The sequence below is a fragment of the Cnephaeus nilssonii genome (genome assembly GCF_951640355.1).
Source record: "Cnephaeus nilssonii genome assembly, chromosome: 23".
NCBI classification, from domain to species: domain Eukaryota; kingdom Metazoa; phylum Chordata; class Mammalia; order Chiroptera; family Vespertilionidae; genus Cnephaeus; species Cnephaeus nilssonii.
Genome location: NC_137094.1, coordinates 19517344 through 19534448, shown reverse-complemented (window position 1 = coordinate 19534448; position 17105 = coordinate 19517344). Strand labels below are relative to the sequence as shown.

The window sequence follows — 17105 nt, the reverse complement described above, 5'->3', positions numbered from 1 at the left end:
TCGCCAGCCGGGCCAGGGGACCCATCAAACGAAATCCTCGCGCCTCCCAGGGGCCCGGACGCCGCCCGCTGCCGCCCGCGGGTCAGGCCCAGCCCCTGAGCCCGCGGGGCCCCGCGCGCGCCCGCCCCGGCCCCGCTCCGGCGAGAGCGGCGCGCGCGCTCGGGCGCGAGCAGGACGCGGCCCCGGCTCGGCTCCGGGCGCGCGGGGGGCGGCGGCGGCGGCGGCGGCGGAGGAGGCGCCGAGGCCACACCCAGCGGCGAGCCGATCCGGCCGCGAGTCGCCCCGCGCCCCAGCCCCGCGAGCCCGCCCGGCGCACCGCGGCCGCCCGGCCGAGAGCGCACGCCGCCACCATGATCGCTTTGTTCAACAAGCTGCTGGACTGGTTCAAGGCGCTGTTCTGGAAGGAGGAGATGGAGCTCACGCTGGTCGGGCTGCAGTACTCGGGCAAGACCACCTTCGTGAACGTGATCGCGGTGCGTGCGGGGCGCGCGCGGCTGGGGCGCGGGGGGTCGGCCTGGGGCCTGTCTCTCCAACCCGCCGCTCCCGGGGGAGCCGAGGTCCCCGCCTGGCCGGGCCGGGCCGGGCCGGGCGCCTGGGGCCTAGCACAGCCCGTGGGGACCCGGGCGGGTGCGCGCGCCCCGCTCTCCCTCCTTCCTTCCCTCCCTCCCGGCCCGACGGGGGCGGGGGACCAGAGACAGGCCTGGTGCCGGGACCGGCGGCGGCCCGAGGGGTCACGAGGCCCGAGGGGTCCCCTGCCCGCCGCGCCTGGCCCCTCCGCCCCCGCGCCAGGGGGCATGACGGGGCGAAAGTGCCAGGCCTGCGCCCGCCCAGCCTGCGGAGGGTGGCCGACCCGGAGGCCCCAGCGCCTGGGGAGGGGGCCCGGGCCCCGCCAGCCCCACCCGGAGGCTTTAACCCCTTCTCGCCCGGAAAGGAAGCCCTCCCCGCCCGCGCCACGGAGGGGCAGGGAAGGTGTCCCCGGGGTCGCGGAGTCAGCGGAGGCCCCGAGGCTGGAGCCAGACTCCTCCTCCAGGGCCCCTCCCGGGCTGGGCCCGGCGGCCTCTGGGGGGTCCGGGGCGGGTGGCATCGCACCCTAAAGGGAGTTTGGAGGCTCCGCCTGGCTCAGAAGTTGCAGGAGGAGGTGCCGGGGGCCAGAGATGACTTGGAGGGGCACTGCCCGCCCTGGGGACCTGGGAGACGGTGGCCCTGAGGGCTCTCCGTAGTCCAGCCGAGGGGGGTGCCCGGGCGCGGCGGGGAAGGAGTTAAGCCTCCGTCTTGGAGAAAAAGGGGAAGGTGAGCTCTGTGGTAGGAACAAGGCTGCAGTAATGGCTGCGGCCTGCTTGGCCTGAGCTCCCGGGCGGTGCTGGATGGGGCTGGGCTGCCAGGGTGCAAGGACCAGGGACCCAGTCCCAGCTCCCAACCCGGGGATTCTGCGAATGGTGGGTTGGCCAGAGACCAGGCCAACAATGCTGACGAGATGGGCCAGCTGGGTACCCCCTGCCTGTCAGGTCCCGGAAGGGGCATCCATCGCCTGAGACCGGAGGGTCTGGGGGGCGGCGGGAGGGACAGGAACCCTGTGGTCCCACGTCTAAGCGCCGGCCTCCTTTCTCCAACTCTGCTCTGCACATGACCTCTGCCCCTGCCTGTGTCTGGGTGGGATCGCGCGGCCCACGCAGGGGTTTGGGGCACGAAGGTGCGGGCCCTCCTGTCTACCCAGGCCGTAGCCCTGGAGTCAGACACCACGGGGGAGACGTGGCATGGACCGGGGGGAGGGGGGGCTGGTCTGGGGGCCCCTTGAGCAGGACACAGGGCCTGACCCTGATCCAGGCCAGCGTGGCGTGGCCTCCAGGCATCTGGACCCCGGCGACGTCTGGGGGAGAGGGGGGTGCGGCCGAGAGGGGACATAAGCTGCTGCCGCCCTAGTGACCCAGCCAGGTGTCCCCCTCAGGCTCCGGGGTGTCCTCGGGGAGCATTCTCGAAGCCGTGTTCCCGGACAGGGTTCCGGGGAACCCCAGTGGTTCCGTTTCCTGGTCTGGGGGGGGTTCCCTCTAGGCCAGCATCCTACGCAGAGGCTGGGCGGCGTGGTAGGTCGGGGGCAGAACCCGCGTCACGGGCCCACTGTCGGAGTTGAGCGTGTCTGGGGCGTACAGGGGGGACAGTCCCCGTCCCCAGCCCACGCTCCCCCTTTGGAGAGGAAACGTGTCCTTCCACGCACACGCCCTAACGTGCAGGCCAGTGGCCCCTGAAAGGGGCCTCCCACCCTGGCCGGTGTTGCTCAGTGGTTAGAGCGTTGGCCTGTGGGCTACAGGGTCCTGGGTTCAATTCCTGGCCAAGGACACGTACCTTGGTTGCCCGCTGCATCCCTGGCCCTGGTTGGGGCCCATACAGGAAGCCACCCATGGATGTGTCTCTCTCACATCGATGTTTCTCTCTCTCTCTCTCTCTCTCTCTCTCTGTCTCTCCATCCCTTCCCCTCGCTCTAAACATCAATGCAAAAATAACCTTGGGTGAGGATTAACACACAAACTAAATAAATAAATAAAGGGGCTCCCCCGGGAAAAGCATCCCGTGGGCTGCAGGGGAGTTCCAGGGTCGGGGTCACTCCAGGTCCTCAGGCGCCTGGGCCCAGCAGGCACCCCGCCCGCCCCGTGCACATCCCCTGGACAGCACCTCTCGGGGAGAAAGGAGGAGTCAGACCCGAGCCCACCACCGACGTTCTCCCTCTCCGTCCCCCCTGCGTGCGTGCGAGCTGGGGAAAAAAAAATCAGGGACAATGCGCCCGTGAACCTAAGACTCGTCTGAAAATGGGATGCCTGAGGGGAAGGAGAGGGCTGTTCTCCAATACTTAAAGGTGGGGGTGCCCAGGGGGGAAGGTGTAGGAACTGGGGGGGGGGGTGTCCCAGGAAGATGGATGTCTGGCTCCTAGAGAACTTTGGGGGAGTGGGGGCCGACCCCAAGGGGCTTCAAGGTGCAGACAAGCATTGGGCTAGCTGACTCGAGGGTCACAGTGGCCCCCCGACCCCGACGGGTACCTGAAATCGCGGATAGCACCGAACCCTATCTTTATACCAGCTTTCTTTCTTTCTTTTTTTCAAATCCTCACCCGAGGATGTTTTTCCGTTGATTTTTAGGGAGAGTGGAAGAGACAGGGAGAGACAGAGAGAAACACCGATGTGAGAGAAACACATGCATTGGTTGCTTCCTGCACGCGCCCCGACTAGGGCCACGCCAGGGAGGAGCCTGCCACCGAGGTACGTGCCCTTGACTCGGATCGAACCCGGGACCCTTCGGTCCGCAGGCCGACGGTCTATCCATGGAGCCACCCCGGCCAGGGCTCTTGACCAAGTTTCTTCCTGTACACACACACACCTGGGATAAAGTTCACTTGGTAAACCAGGCTCCGTAAGAGATGAGCAGCAATATGACTCATAACAACACAGAGCCATTATAACCACGCACTGAAAAAGCTACAAACTATCTTATTGTCGGCTCCGGACAAAGGGCCGATTCACGGGCGGGACGGCGTGGGGTGGCGGCGCGAGACGTCATCACGCTGCTCCGAACGGCGCGCGATTTAAAACTTCGGAATTGTGTGTTTCTGGAGCTTTTCCCCTTAATAGTTTTGGGCCATGGTTGGTCTCCAGTGAGGAGCTGGTGAGCCCAGAGACAGGACCGGGGACAGGAAATCCTGACGGGGCACCCCATTAGCGGGGGTCACGGCGGCACTGGCACCCCGTTGGCTCACGATAACGTGTGCCAGGTGGGGTTTTTAATTTCATGGGAGCCTGTGGGTCCTCTAGTTTCTTACCTTTTTTCAAAAAATATATTTTATTGATTTTGTGACAGAGAGGAAGGGAGAGGCATAGAGAGTTAGAAACATCGATCAGCTGCCTCCTGCACGCCCCCTACTGGAGATGTGCCCGCACCCAAGGTACATGCCCTTGTCTGGAATCGAACCCGGGACCCTTCAGTCAGCAGGCCGACGCTCTATCCACTGAGCCAAACCAGTTAGGGCCGTGGTCGGCAAACTGCGGGTCGCGAGCCACATGCGGCTCTTTGGCCCCTTGAGTGTGGCTCTTCCACAAAATACCACGGCCTGGGCGAGTCTATGTTAAAGAAGTGGCGTTAGAAGACGTTTAAGTTTAAAAAATGTGGCTCTCCAAAGAAATTTCAGTCGTTGTCCTGTTGATGTTTGGCTCTGCTGACGAATGAGTTTGCCGACCACTGGGTTAGGGCTTCTTACCGTTTTTTATAAAAAATATATTCTTAATGATTTCAGAGAGGAAGGGAGAGGGAGAGGGAGAGAGAGAAACATCCATGATCAGAGAGAATCCTCGACCGGCTGCCTCCTGCACGCCTCACCCTGGGGATCGAGCCCGCCACCCCGGCGTGTGCCCCCTACTGGGAATCGAACCGTGACCTCTGCCATCTGCAGGGGTCGCTGGGAGACCTCTGACCTCTCGCCGTCATCCTCGCAGCCGGGGGGGCCCCCTGCGGGTCCTGTTGATTGTTGTTACCCCGTTTCCAATCCCGACTTCTCCCTCCAGTCAGGACAGTTCAACGAGGACATGATCCCCACGGTCGGATTCAACATGCGCAAGATCACCAAGGGGAACGTGACCATCAAGGTGGGCGCGGAGGGAGGAGGGGTGGGGGGGGGCGTGGAGGGTCTGGTTGCCCGCCGGCTGCTGAGCCCGCCGCCCCCTCTTCTCGCTCAGCTCTGGGACATCGGGGGACAGCCCCGCTTCCGCAGCATGTGGGAGCGCTACTGCCGAGGAGTGAGCGCCATCGTGTGAGTGCCCGGGGTCACGACCCCAGCCTCCCCTGTTCCCCCGCCTCACCACCTGCAGGGCCCAGGCTCGGGGCTGACCTCAGGGACCCAGGCTCGGGGCTGACCTCGGGGTCCCAGGCTCAGGGCTGACCTCGGGGACCCAGGCTCAGGGCTGACCTCGGGGTCCCAGGCTCAGGGCTGACCTCGGGGTCCCAGGCGCAGGGCTGACCCCCAGGGCCCAGGCTCGGGGCTGACCTCGGGGGCCCAGGGTCAGAACTGACCCCCGAGGCCCAGGCTCAGGGCTGACCTCTGGGACCCAGGCTCGGGGCTGACCTCTGGGACCCAGGCTCGGGGCTGACCCCCGGGGCCCAGGCTCGGGGCTGACCCCCAGGGCCCAGGCTCGGGGCTGACCTCGGGGGCCCAGGCTCAGAACTGACCCCCGAGGCCCAGGCTCAGAGCTGACCTCGGGGGCCCAGGCTCATAGCTGACCTCCGGGGCCCAGGCTCGGGGCTGACCCCCGGGGCCCAGGCTCAGAGCTGACCTCTGGGACCCAGGCTCGGGGCTGACTTCGGGGACCCAGGCTCGGGGCTGACCTCTGGGACCCAGGCTCGGGGCTGACCTCTGGGACCCAGGCTCGGGGCTGACCTCTGGGACCCAGGCTCGGGGCTGACCTCTGGGACCCAGGCTCGGGGCTGACCTCTGGGACCCAGGCTCGGGGCTGACCTCGGGGACCCAGGCTCGGGGCTGACCTCTGGGACCCAGGCTCGGGGCTGACCTCTGGGACTCAGGCTCGGGGCTGACCTCGGGGACCCAGGCTCGGGGCTGACCTCTGGGACCCAGGCTCGGGGCTGACCTCTGGGACTCAGGCTCGGGCCTGACTTCGGGGACCCAGGCTCGGGGCTGACCTCTGGGACCCAGGCTCACAGCTGACCCCTGGGGCCCAGGCTCGGGGCTGACCCCCGGGGCCCAGGCTCAGAGGCCTGGAGTGCCTGCAGGTCTCATGTCCATCAGCCCAGGAGACATTCCCGGGGCCCCCGCCAGGCCCAGGCACACAGGCTCCCCCCCACCCCCTGGGCCGCACTCCTGCCCCGCCCTCTCACCTGTGAAGTCACGGGCCGTGCCACCCCGTCTCCCAGGTACATGGTGGATGCCGCTGACCAGGAGAAGATCGAGGCCTCCAAGAACGAGCTGCACAACCTGCTGGACAAGCCCCAGCTGCAGGGGATCCCGGTCAGCTGCCCCACGGGGTCCCAGGGCGGCCGAGGACATGGGGGGGCGGGGGGAAGGCGGGCGGAGCAGGCAGAGGGCAGAAGCCCGGCCACAGCCCCCCTGGACCTGGGCCCCCGTCCTCCCTTCTCTGCAGGTCTTAGTCCTGGGGAACAAGCGAGACCTCCCGGGAGCCCTGGATGAGAAGGAGCTGATTGAGAAAATGTGAGTCCCGTGACCTCTCTCGCGAGCTCCCCAAACCCCCAGGCACCTGAGAGCCAGCGGGCGAGCTGCTGTTCTCAGGGATGGCCACACGGGGGCAGCAGAGCCCACCCGCCTGGGAGCCGCCTCCCGCCTTGGGGGCCCAACCCCAGGCCCAGAGCCGAACCCCAGCCCCTGGCCTAGGGCCCATTCATCTCTGGTTCCCGCCCCCCCCCCCCCCCCCCAGGAATCTGTCTGCCATCCAGGACCGAGAGATCTGCTGTTACTCCATTTCCTGCAAAGAAAAGGACAACATTGGTGCGTGGATTTGGGGGGGGAGGGGCAGTAAGGGGGGGGCAGGGGAGGACGGGAGGGGCCCCTCTGGGTGACTCAGCGCCCGGGTCCCCAAAGCCCTCACTCCCACCCTTTCCTGGAAGCCCAGAGCGCGGTGGCTCTCCTGGGGGTGGGGGTCAGGCCGTCGGAGGCCACATTCTTTTTTTCTTTTTTTAATGTACTTACTGGTTTTTTTAGAGAGGGAGAGGGAGAGAGAGAAACATCAACGAGAGAGAAACATCGTCAGTGGGCTGCCTCCCGCGTGCCTCTGGTTCCTGGGTCGATGCTGGACCGCGGAGCCACGCCAGCCGGGCGAGGCCCCCGTTCTGAGCACCTCACCTGCTCTGTCGGCCTTCCCCGGGCCTGGCCTCCCCCACCGGTAACACCCCACGTGGGGCGGGCGCCTCCCAGACCCCTCCTGCTCCGGCTCTCAGCACCCCGACGCCCCTGCCCCCTGTCCGGGGCTGTTCCGAGCTGGATGGCTCTGAGCTTTGATGCCCTGAGGATGGGTCCTGTCTGCAGTTTGGGGAGCCCTGGGCCTCGTCACTGCCCCAGGGGGACGCCCCGTCACCCCCTCTCTTCTCCTCCCCCCCCCCCCACAGACATCACCCTACAGTGGCTTATCCAGCACTCGAAGTCACGGAGAAGCTGAGACTGCGGCGGCCCCTCACCCTCAGACCAGGGACCCACCCATCACCCAGACCTGAAGCCGAGCTCCCCGCCCACCCCGCGCCCCACCCCCCAAGCCCACCCCGCGTCCCCCCAAAGCCCCCCCACCCCGCATCGCTGGTGTGGGGAGGGGCCCTCTGGGGACCCCAGAGTCCTGTTCTGCTGAGGTTTGAACTCCTGTTTTTATTGTAAAATAAATCGCTCCCCTGGTCCCCTAATCTCCCCCTTACCGTCCCCTCGCCCCGGCCCCTCCCCCACCCTGCTTCCCCCTCTCAGCAGCCCTGGCCCCAGCCCCCCCCCCCCCCCGCCCCTGTCCCCTGTTCCCCGTCCCTGTCCCGCCCTCTTCAACACTTCTGTTATCGTCCTGTGTGTACAGTATATATATGTATATATATTTTAATTTTTTAATTTAAGCAAAGACTAAAATCAACCATTCGATGCTGCGGGGGGGGGCCAGGCGGGGTCCGGGAGGGGCGGCCTGGAGGGGAGGAGGGTTGCGGGCACCACGTGGGGCAGGTACCAGCCTGGACACTGGTGGCCGCCCCACGCCCTGTGCACGCCCGCCTCCCAGCCTGGCGGTCCCGCCCGCATGCCACCTCCCCACGGAGCCCCCAGAGGCACCCCTCTCGGCCCCCTGCCTCCTAGGGCCCCCGGCACAGCCAGCTGCCCGAGACCACCAGGCCCGGGGGGCAGGGGCCCAGCACCCCATGCCCATATGCCCATGGCCCTGTGGCCGCAGCCTCTGCCCCTCCCAGGCCTCCCCCCACCCCCACGGGCACCTCGCTTTCTGTTCTCGTTTTTTTTTTTTTTTTTTTACGGTCGCACAAGGAGGGCGCTCAGCATGGGGGGTGGCTCTCCGGGTTCTGCTGTGTTTGTTTGTTTGTTGGTTTTAATTTAATGATTTGTAAAGTGATGGTCCTTTTTATTTTTATTTTAATATACATTCCAGCTCCTATTTAACCTCTGTTTGGAACACGATTCTTGTCACTGTACATTTTTTTTTTTTGCCTCCTAACAACAACATGAATAAATTAGCCATTTTGTGCTGGGGGGTGAGGTGTCCGCTGTTTTTCCGGGGGGGGGGCACCCGCACCCCCACCCACGGGCACCAAAGGCCACCGGGAGAGGGGGAGGTGGGTGCCCACGGGCTCGCAAGGGCATTTCCCTGGGCGCCTCCCACGGGGGTGCCCCACCCTCGCCCGCCTCCTCTCTGCTGGCAGCGGCCAAGTGGAGCTCAGGGGTCTGTTTAAGGGACCGCCTGGGGCCTGGGGCATCGTGGGGGGGGGACGGTGTGGGAGGGGGCGGGGCCTCGGTGTCCTCACAGCCTGAGGGGGACCCCACTCCCCACGGCCCAGCTGGAGCCGCTGACTGTGTCCATGGCAGAGCTTGGCAGCCTCCCTCCTGGGCTGGGAGGGGCAGTACCCTCACCCCCTGCCCACTTCCAGCCGTCGGCCCCCCACACACACCCGTGTGCCCCTCCTGGGCGCCCACAGCTGCCGGCCCAGCTCACCCGAATCCTGAGCCATCTTGACCTAGTTTCTCAGGAGGCCCCGCCTCCCCCAGCCTCCTCCCTCCCCCCGCCGCCCCGCCCCCCCCCCCCCCCCCCCCCCCGCAGTGGTGCTCGCTCACCTGGCCCTACAGGAAGACGGAGCTCCCAGGGTCTGAGCCGGCCCAGCTGCCCTCCAGGTGGGGCTCTGAGCCGGGGCTGCCCTGTTGGCTGAGTTGCCCCAGCCGTCCACACCCCCACGCCCTCCCCGCCCCAGGCCTCTGCCTCCTGGTCCTCGGAGCCGGAGCCGCCCAGACGTGGTGGCCTGGGAGGACGGGCCCACGGCCAGAGGAGCTCAGGGCACAGCTGGGCAGTTCAGTAAACAGCGTCATGGCCTTCCTCACAACATGCCTCACCCCCCCCCCCCCCGCCCCCGGGAGGATGGAGCTGGGGTCCCCTCTCCAGCGACAGGCGCTGCCCTGGCCTGGAGCCTGGGGAGCAGGAGGGGCTGTGTGGGGCTGACCGGCCTTTCTCGGGGCTGCGTCCTCTGGGGGGTCGGGGGTGTGAGGTTGGAGCTGGGACATGCAGCCGGGCCTGCACACGGCAGACGCCTGAGCACCACGGGGGAGAACAGAGCGGGGACGGACCTGCCTCCGTGTCAGTGGCCCCGTGTCCGCAGCCCAGGCCAGGCCGTCTCTGGCCCTGCAGAGCTGAAGTCCCCAGGGGAAGGCAGGGGCCGGGGTTACCCCCCACCCCCACCCCCATGCTCCTCCTCGTGTTCTCATCCCACCAGTGTGGGGAGGGAGGCGTCCCCCGACTCCGACAGCAAAGCTGAGCCGAGACGTTCAGCGATGGTGTCCGGCTGACCGAAGTGAGGCGATGCCCCCCCCCCCGAAGTGCATTGTCCCCCACCCACCTGCCCGCTGTGGGGGGGGGGGATCCATGGGTCGGCCCCCTCCCACCCGGCCCAGGGTCTGAGGGTGCTCTCCTGACGTCCGTCCTGGGGAGCGAGTTCAGCGTCCAGCTCATGGCCGCCGCCCACCCCTGTGCCCAGTCGGGGACCCCTGAGCAACAAAGGCCACATTGTCGCCCAGCCAGCCAGCCGGGAGGGGGGCGGGGGGGGGGCGCAGGACAGTGTCCGTTCCCAAGGCCCCGCTGGCCTGCTGGCTGCTATGCAGGCCTTAGCTCTGGCTGGCAGGCGGGGCAGAGGCTGGGCACAGCCTCGGGGACCCCCCCCCCCCCGCCCCGCTCAGCCCTGGAGCTGGCCAAGCCCGAGGGAGAGGCAGAGGGTGTCCTTTGTGGAAGAGGCCCCCAAACAGGATGCGGAGGGGTCCCCCCGCCCCGCCGCCCGCCCTCCATCCTCAGCTCTGCCCAGATCCGACTTCACCTCGGTTCACCCCGGCCCCCTCCTCCCTCAGGGGCATCCAGGACCGGGGACGAGTTGGAGGAAAAGCAGGCCGGCCATCGCCCCCTGCCCCCCCCCCCCCATCTTCACTCTCCACAGACAAAGCTGCGGCTGCCATCGCCGCGGCAACAGGTCCTCGGAGGGATGGGTGGGTCTCCTAGCAACGGCCTCCCTCCCTCCCGGCGTCATGGGCCCGGGGGTGGGTGGGTGCCAGGGATGGAGAACAAGGCTGTTCAGATCCCAGGGCGGGGGAGGGGGGAGGTTTGGGGACAGGGCGGGCTGAGGACAAGGGGTGTGGGAGGGGCGGGCTGAGGAGAAGGCGCCCAGGGCCCCGGGCACCCCGCCCCTCCCCACGGGGCCCCCAGGGACCCTCTGAGCCCCCAAGCAGAGGTTCTAGGTGGGCCTGGCGGGCAGACTTGCCGGTGGTTCTGGGGTTCGGAAGGCAGCAGGACGCCGGGGCCGGGCGCGGTCATGGCGGGGCTGATGGTCCCCGGTGATGTGCCCAGTGCCAATTCTCTGGGTCCAAACAGGCCCAGGCTGCCCAAGGGGGTGGATGCCCAGGGCAGGACCAGCAGGAAGAGCTGCGGGGGCAGGCGGGGGGGGGGCAGGGGGTGGAGCCCCGGGGAAGGGGGGTGGGGGCAGGCCGGGGACAGGCAGCTGCACGCCGACGTCCTGAGTAACAAGAGGAGCTCTCAGAGGCAGCGGCTGGAAGCCCGGGCTCACGGGGGGGGGGGGGGGGGGGGGGCTGCTGCTGGTGCCCCTCGAATGGGGGCTTTGTGGAGAGGGGAGCGGGGTGGGGCTCCGGGGGGCACAGCTAGCTGGCAGCCCTCTGACTCCCCAGGGACCCTGGCTGAGCGCCCTCCATCCACCTGCCCCTCTAAAGCCCTCGGCCAGCGTGGCTCAGGGGTTGAGCGTCGACCTGTGAACCAGGAGGTCAGGGTTCGATTCCCGGTCAGGGCACACGCCCAGGTTGTGGGCTCCATCCCCAGTGGGGGGCGTGCAGGAGGCAGCCGGTCCGTGATTCTCTCTCATCGTCGATGTTTCTCTCTCTCTCTCCCTCTCAATAAAAATACATTTAAGCCCTCACCGGTGTGGCTCAGCGGATAGAGCGTCGGCCTGCGGACTCAGGGGTCCCAGGTTCGATTCCGGTCAAGGGCATGTACCTTGGTTGCGGGCACATCCCCAGTGGGGGGTGTGCAGGAGGCAGCTGATCGATGTTTCTCTCTCATCGATGTTTCTAACTCTCTATCCCTCTCCCTTCCTCTCTGTAAAAAAATCAATAAAATATATTTTTAAAAAATACATTTAAAATAAATAAGTAAAATAAAGCCGTCAACCCACAGGTGGCCAGGAGTCCCCCCCTGGGCACTGCCCCCCCCCCGGGAAGGCCCGGGCACCCCTGAGCACCCCCAGGACGGGCAGAAGGAAGTCCAGTGGGCACAGGGCTAGTTCTGTCTACTTTATTGTGTTTTAAGAAAGGCCTTCTACGGGGGAGCACCTAATGAAGGGTGTGGGGACGAGGCAGCCCAGGGCACCGAGGAGGAGGAGGAGGAGGAGGACGAGGAGGAGGACGAGGACGAGGAGGAGGAGGAGGAGGACGACGAGGAGGAGGAGGAGGAGGAGGAGGAGGACGAGGAGGACGAGGAGGAGGAGGAGGACGAGGAGGAGGAGGAGGAGGACGAGGAGGACGAGGAGGAGGAGGAGGAAGGGAAGAGAAGCCTCCAGAAGAAGAGACGGCGCCAGAAGGAGGGAGGGTCCAGGCTGGGACGAATCGGGTGCAGAGAAGAGCCAGGTCAGGCTGGTCTCCAAAGAGCCCCCCCTATTCCGGGATGGGTGGGGGGCGCGCAGAGGGGCTCAGGGAGGGCACCCCTGGGGGGCTGGGACCAGCGGAACTTGGGGCTCCCAGCTGGTGGGACGGGGAGTTTGGGGCCGTTTCTAAGGATCTACAAGCATCACAGTCCGCCCCCGGCTGGGACAGGAAGGGCCTGCGTGGGGAGGACCCCAAACTTGCCCGGACCCTCCACACCAGGGCCTCCCCCGCCATCCACCTCCGAAGAGCAAGCCGGCCGGGCCGTCCCAGCCAGACCCGCGGGGACAGGGACACGCGCAGGCCCCCCGGGGCCCGGCCTCAGCAGGGCGTGCCCAGGGGCAGGAGCGCGGGCGACTCCCTGGGCTTGTGGAAGTAGATGGAGGCGGACATCTCCGTCTTGAGCTTGCCGTCCGCGCCGGGGGCCGCCCGGGCGTCCGCGGGGCCCCCGCACGCCTCGCAGCAGCAGCAGCAGCAGTCCAGGAAGGCCCGGCCCAGCGGCCGCGACACGCACAGCAGCAGCACGGGGGTGAGCGCGCCCTTGAAGAAGGCGGAGAACTGGGTGACCAGGCCCAGCAGGCCCAGGGTCTGGCGGCTCAGCTCGGCGGCCAGGTAGGCCCGCACGAGGTTGCAGACGTTCTCGGGCAGCGTGCACAGGGCGTAGACCGCGGTCAGCCCCACCACCGTGGCGTTGGGCTGGCTCTCGCCCTGCCCGTGCTTGCCCGCCGCCGCCGCCGCCGCCGGGCACGACGCGGGCCTCCGCCCCCCGGGGGGCCCCCGCACGCGCCAGGTCACCAGCTGGCAGGTGACGGTGAAGAGGACGGGCAGGCAGAAGTAGCAGCCGAAGGACCACCACATGCGGGCGTGCTGGTAGGTCATGACCAGCGAGTAGAGGGACTCGGGCAGGCCGGCCGAGGGGCGCATCACGCAGGTGTCCACGGTGCCCCCCGCGGGGGCCGGGGCGGGCTCCTGCGCCAGCTGCCACAGCAGGAGCTCGGGCACGGCCAGCGTCATGGAGCCCACCCAGATGACGGCCAGCTTGGCCAGGATGGACTGGCACCGCTCGACGGGCCGCACCTTGGGCAGCGTGCTGGTGGCCACGTGGAAGCGGTCGATGCCCAGGGCGCAGAGGCTGAAGGTCGTGACCCCCAGAGAGGAGACCTGGGCGAAGACGGGGAGGGAGAGGGAAGCCACGGGTCAGACCAGGGGCTGAGCGGTGGGTGGAGGGGGGGGGGGCAGCAGGAACCGCCCGCGATGTGCACGGAGCATTTTGGGGTTTTTTTTGTTGTTGTTGTTCATCCTCCCCCGAGGATATTTTCTTTTTTTTTTTCTTTTTTTTTTAAATATTTTTATTGATTTTTTACAGAGAGGAAGGGAGAGGGATAGAGAGTTAGAAACATCGATGAGAGAGAATCATCGATCAGCTGCCTCCTGCACACCCCCCACTGGGGATGTGCCCGCAACCAAGGTCCATGCCCTTGACCGGAATCGAACCCGGGACCCTTCAGTCCGCAGGCCGATGCTCCATCCACTGAGCCACACCGGTCAGGGCGCCCGAGGATATTTTCCCATTGGTTTTTAGGGAGAGCGGAAGAGAGAGGGAGACAGAGAGAAACATCGATGTGAGAGAAACGCGTCGATGGGTTGCCTCCTGCATGCGCCCCGACCAGGGCCTGGGCCGGGGAGGAGCCTGCAACCGAGGTACATGCCCTTGACCGGAATCGAACCCGGGACCCTTCAGTCCACAGGCCGACGCTCTATCCACTGAGCCACCCCGGCCAGGGCTGCACGGAGCATTGTGTACTCGCCAGGCACCTCCCCTCTGCCGTCAGGTCCTCGCAACAACCAGCCGCCTTCAGAGCAGGGAATTGCACCCGGCCGGCCGGCGAGGCTCCGTGGTTGAGCGTCGACCCAGGAACCAGGAGGTCACGGTCCCATTCCCGGTCAAGGGCACACGCCCGGGTTGCGGGCTCGATCCCCAGTGTGGGGCATACAGGAGGCAGCCGATCCATGATTCTCTCTCATTGATGTTTCTATCGCTCTCTCCCTCTCCCTTCCTCTCTGAAACCAATAAAAATACATTAAAAACAAAAGAAGAAGAAGAAGAGCCCTGACCGGTGTGGCTCAGTGGATAGAGCGTCGGCCTGTGGACTGAAGGGTCCCGGGTTCGATTCCGGTCAAGGGCATGTACCTTGGTTGCGGGCACATCCCCAGTGGTGGGTGTGCAGGAGGCAGCTGATCGATGTTTCTCTCTCATTGATGTTTCTAACTCTCTACCCCTCTCCCTTCCTCTCTGTAAAAAATCAATAAAATATATTAAAAAAAGAAAAAAAAGAGGAAACTGCTTGTCAGGACAGACCTTGGAGGGCAGAGCTGAGGCCCCCCGGGCAGCCGGCCTGGCCTCTCTGGCTTTGGGGGACTGTGGGCCCCCCAGACACTCTGGCTCCTGGGACGTGGAAAGCGTCTCCAAGGCAGAGTCCACACAGGGGCTCAGGAGTCCCGGTCTTTGCAGGTTACGTGGTCTTGGTCCTGCCCCCGTTACGTGCAAATGCCTGGTCTCGGGGAGCACGGCTCACACACACCCACAAACACACTCCCATGCTCTCCCTGGCCCTGCCCGGAGCAGCGGGGCTTGGCCACGTGGGGTCGCGAACTCGCCCACCCTCCCCGTGGGCGCTCCCTGAGCCGACAGGAAAACCGCCTGGGAGCCAAGAGGAAGCCGCCAGGGCTGCCGCCGCGGCGAGTGCCCGGGAGAAGAAAGGGAGCCGGGCCTCCCGCCGTCCGAGGACAAGGCCCACACAGGACTGCGCTCGGCGCCTCCGCCACGCTCGGCCCTCCCGCTCGGGGACACGGCCCCCCACTTGTGAGCGGGGCCACCGGGCGTCCTTGGTGAGACGTGCCGACCCCCCGCAGGGCGGCCTCTGGCTGGGCAAGCCACCGGCTCTCTCCTCCTCCCCCTGCCTCTCGCCGGACATCTCAAGAGTCATTCCTGCCCTCACCGGTGTGGCTCAGTGGATAGAGCGTCGGCCTGCGGACTGAAGGGTCCCGGGTTCGATTCCGGTCAAGGGCATGAACCTTGGTTGCGGGCACATCCCCAGTGGGGGGTGTGCAGGAGGCAGCTGATCAATGTTTCTCTCCCATCGATGCTTCTAGCTCTCTCTCCCTCTCCCTTCCTCTCTGTAAAAAAATCAATAAAACATATATTTTTTTAAAAAAAAGAGTCATTCCTGAGCCCCCCCTTGAACTTGGTCCTGGACTTCCGCCTACCACCCTTCCTACAAGGAGGGCTCGTGGGTGACCGACCGCTGCCCTCCAAGAGGGGAAGAGGGTGGCGAGGAGGCCTGGGGCCAGAGGGTGGGTCAGGGTGGGTCTCCGCATACCAGCACCCCTCCCCAGGCCACTTCCAGGAAAAACCACCAGCTATCGAATTCCTCTCATTCTAAGCCCTTTATCCTAAGCGCCACTTAATCCTTCAAGAATTCATTCCTGTCCTGGCTGGTGTCGCTCAATGGTTAGAGCACCACCTCCCGCGCACACCCAAAGGCCATGGGTTTGATTCCCGGTCAAGGACACCGCGTCCCTGGGTCGCAGGTTTCGATCCTCGGCCCCGGTCAGGGCTCGCGGGGGGAGGCGACACACCAATGGATGTGTGTCTCTCTCCCATCCATGTTTCTCTCTCTCTCTCTCTCCATCCCTGCTACTATCTCTGAACATCAATGGAGCCCGGCTGGCATGGGTCAGGGGTTGAGCATTGACCTGTGAACCAGGAGGTCAAGGTTTGATTCCCGGTGAGGGCACCACAGGCCCGGGTTTGGGCACCGGAAGGGGACCCTCGGGAGAGTCAGACGCCCGAAGGACGGAAAGGGGGAGAGAGGGCGGGGGGCAGCGCAGAGACAGAGCGGGGACAGCCGCCCTGAGCAGCTCCCGCAGGGGATGCCCGGCCGCCCCGCACCCAGGCCCTGCACCCCGGGGAGCCGCTCACCCCGAGAGCCACCCACAGCCAGTTCCCTGGAGACGCAGCAAGACTGTGCTCAGGCCCCGGGTCGCGGGGTCGCAGGGTTGCGCGCCCACACCCACCCACGGCTCGCGGCCCCCCAGACACCCACCTCCAAGAAGGGCACAGCCCGGCAGGACGCGTCCCCCAGCAGCCGCTGCTTGGCGAGCTCGTTGAAGATGACGACGGGCAGGCAGAAGAAGAGGACCAGGAAGTCCCAGAGGGCGAGGCTGGCCAGGATGGCGTTCCAGGCGCTCTTCAGGTGGTAGCTGTGCCCCACCACGCACATGACCGCCAGGTTGCCCACGATGCCCACGGCGAACACCACCAGGGCCAGCAGCAGGATGGCGTAGGCGCCGTAGGAGCGCTGGGTCACCGGGTACAGGGGGTTCTGCATCTGCAGCCGCTGCCCGGGCACCCCCGTCGGAGGGCCCCCCGGCGCTGGCCCGCTGCCTGGGGTGTCCCCAGTGTCACCCGGGCGGGGGCTGGTGGTCGCCCAGGGCTCGGTGGGCTGCGGGCCAGCAGGGGGGCGGAGGGGCCGGGGGAACTCGGCCCAGGCCTCGGGCACGTACTTCTGCACGCCCTGGGCCTCCTCGTCCTCCGTGCCTCTCCGGGGCCGGCTCCTCGGGTCCAGGGCCCCGGCCGGGAGCCTCCCGGGGTGCAGGGGGGTGTCCCCAGGCACGCCGCTCAGCCCCGCAGCCGCCGCCGCCGCGAGGGAGACGGCCAGGGGCCACAGCCACCGCATGGCCGCCGACGGCAAGAGGCAGCTGTCCCGCGGAGAGCAGGTGAGGGCAGGGGCCCCGGTGGTGCCCGAGGACCAGAGAGAAGCAGCTGGCCGCTCGGCCCGCCCCCGGGAGGCGTCTGGCATCACCACCCTCCCCGGTGGCCTCCAGCCGCTCCCGCCCGCCCCGCCGGCCGCGGGCTGGGCAGGGCCCTCTGCTGGACACACAGCTCCCCCTGCTGCCCTGCAGGACACTCCTCCTCGGGCCCCACGGGCGACAGCGTGTCAGCCCCGCAGCCCTCGGGGGCCGCCCGCTCCGGCCACGGGAGCCAGACGGGACCTGGGTCCCACGGGGAGCAGGGGCGGGACCGGAGCTGGGACCCCCACCTAAGGCAGCCGCTGCGCCTGCCGCTGTCATTCACTGGGCACGCAGTCGGCCCCTGTGCGCTCAGCTGACGTCCCGTCTCCCCTCACAGCAGCCCGAGGGGGGCGGGGGGTGGGGGGGGGGTAAGGAC

General features: G+C 66.7%; 2 protein-coding genes across 2 annotated transcripts; one reads left to right on the top strand and one right to left on the bottom strand.

Moving 5' to 3' along the window:
* Positions 1-206: 206 nt before the first annotated feature.
* Positions 207-8699, top strand: ARL8A (ARF like GTPase 8A). The gene is made up of 7 exons (XM_079763525.1): positions 207-473; positions 4545-4625; positions 4716-4789; positions 5905-5998; positions 6132-6199; positions 6423-6493; positions 7111-8699. Exons 1-7 carry the CDS (start codon positions 351-353, stop codon positions 7158-7160), a joined length of 561 nt encoding a protein of 186 aa, XP_079619651.1. The 5' UTR covers positions 207-350; the 3' UTR covers positions 7161-8699.
* Positions 8700-11525: 2826 nt separating this feature from the next.
* GPR37L1 (G protein-coupled receptor 37 like 1) lies at positions 11526-16635 on the bottom strand. Its single transcript, XM_079763399.1, has 2 exons — positions 15982-16635; positions 11526-13036 (listed from the first exon to the last, which is right to left on the bottom strand). The coding sequence occupies exons 1-2, from the start codon at positions 16612-16614 to the stop codon at positions 12197-12199; spliced, it is 1473 nt and encodes a 490-aa protein (XP_079619525.1). The 5' UTR covers positions 16615-16635; the 3' UTR covers positions 11526-12196.
* Positions 16636-17105: the final 470 nt, after the last annotated feature.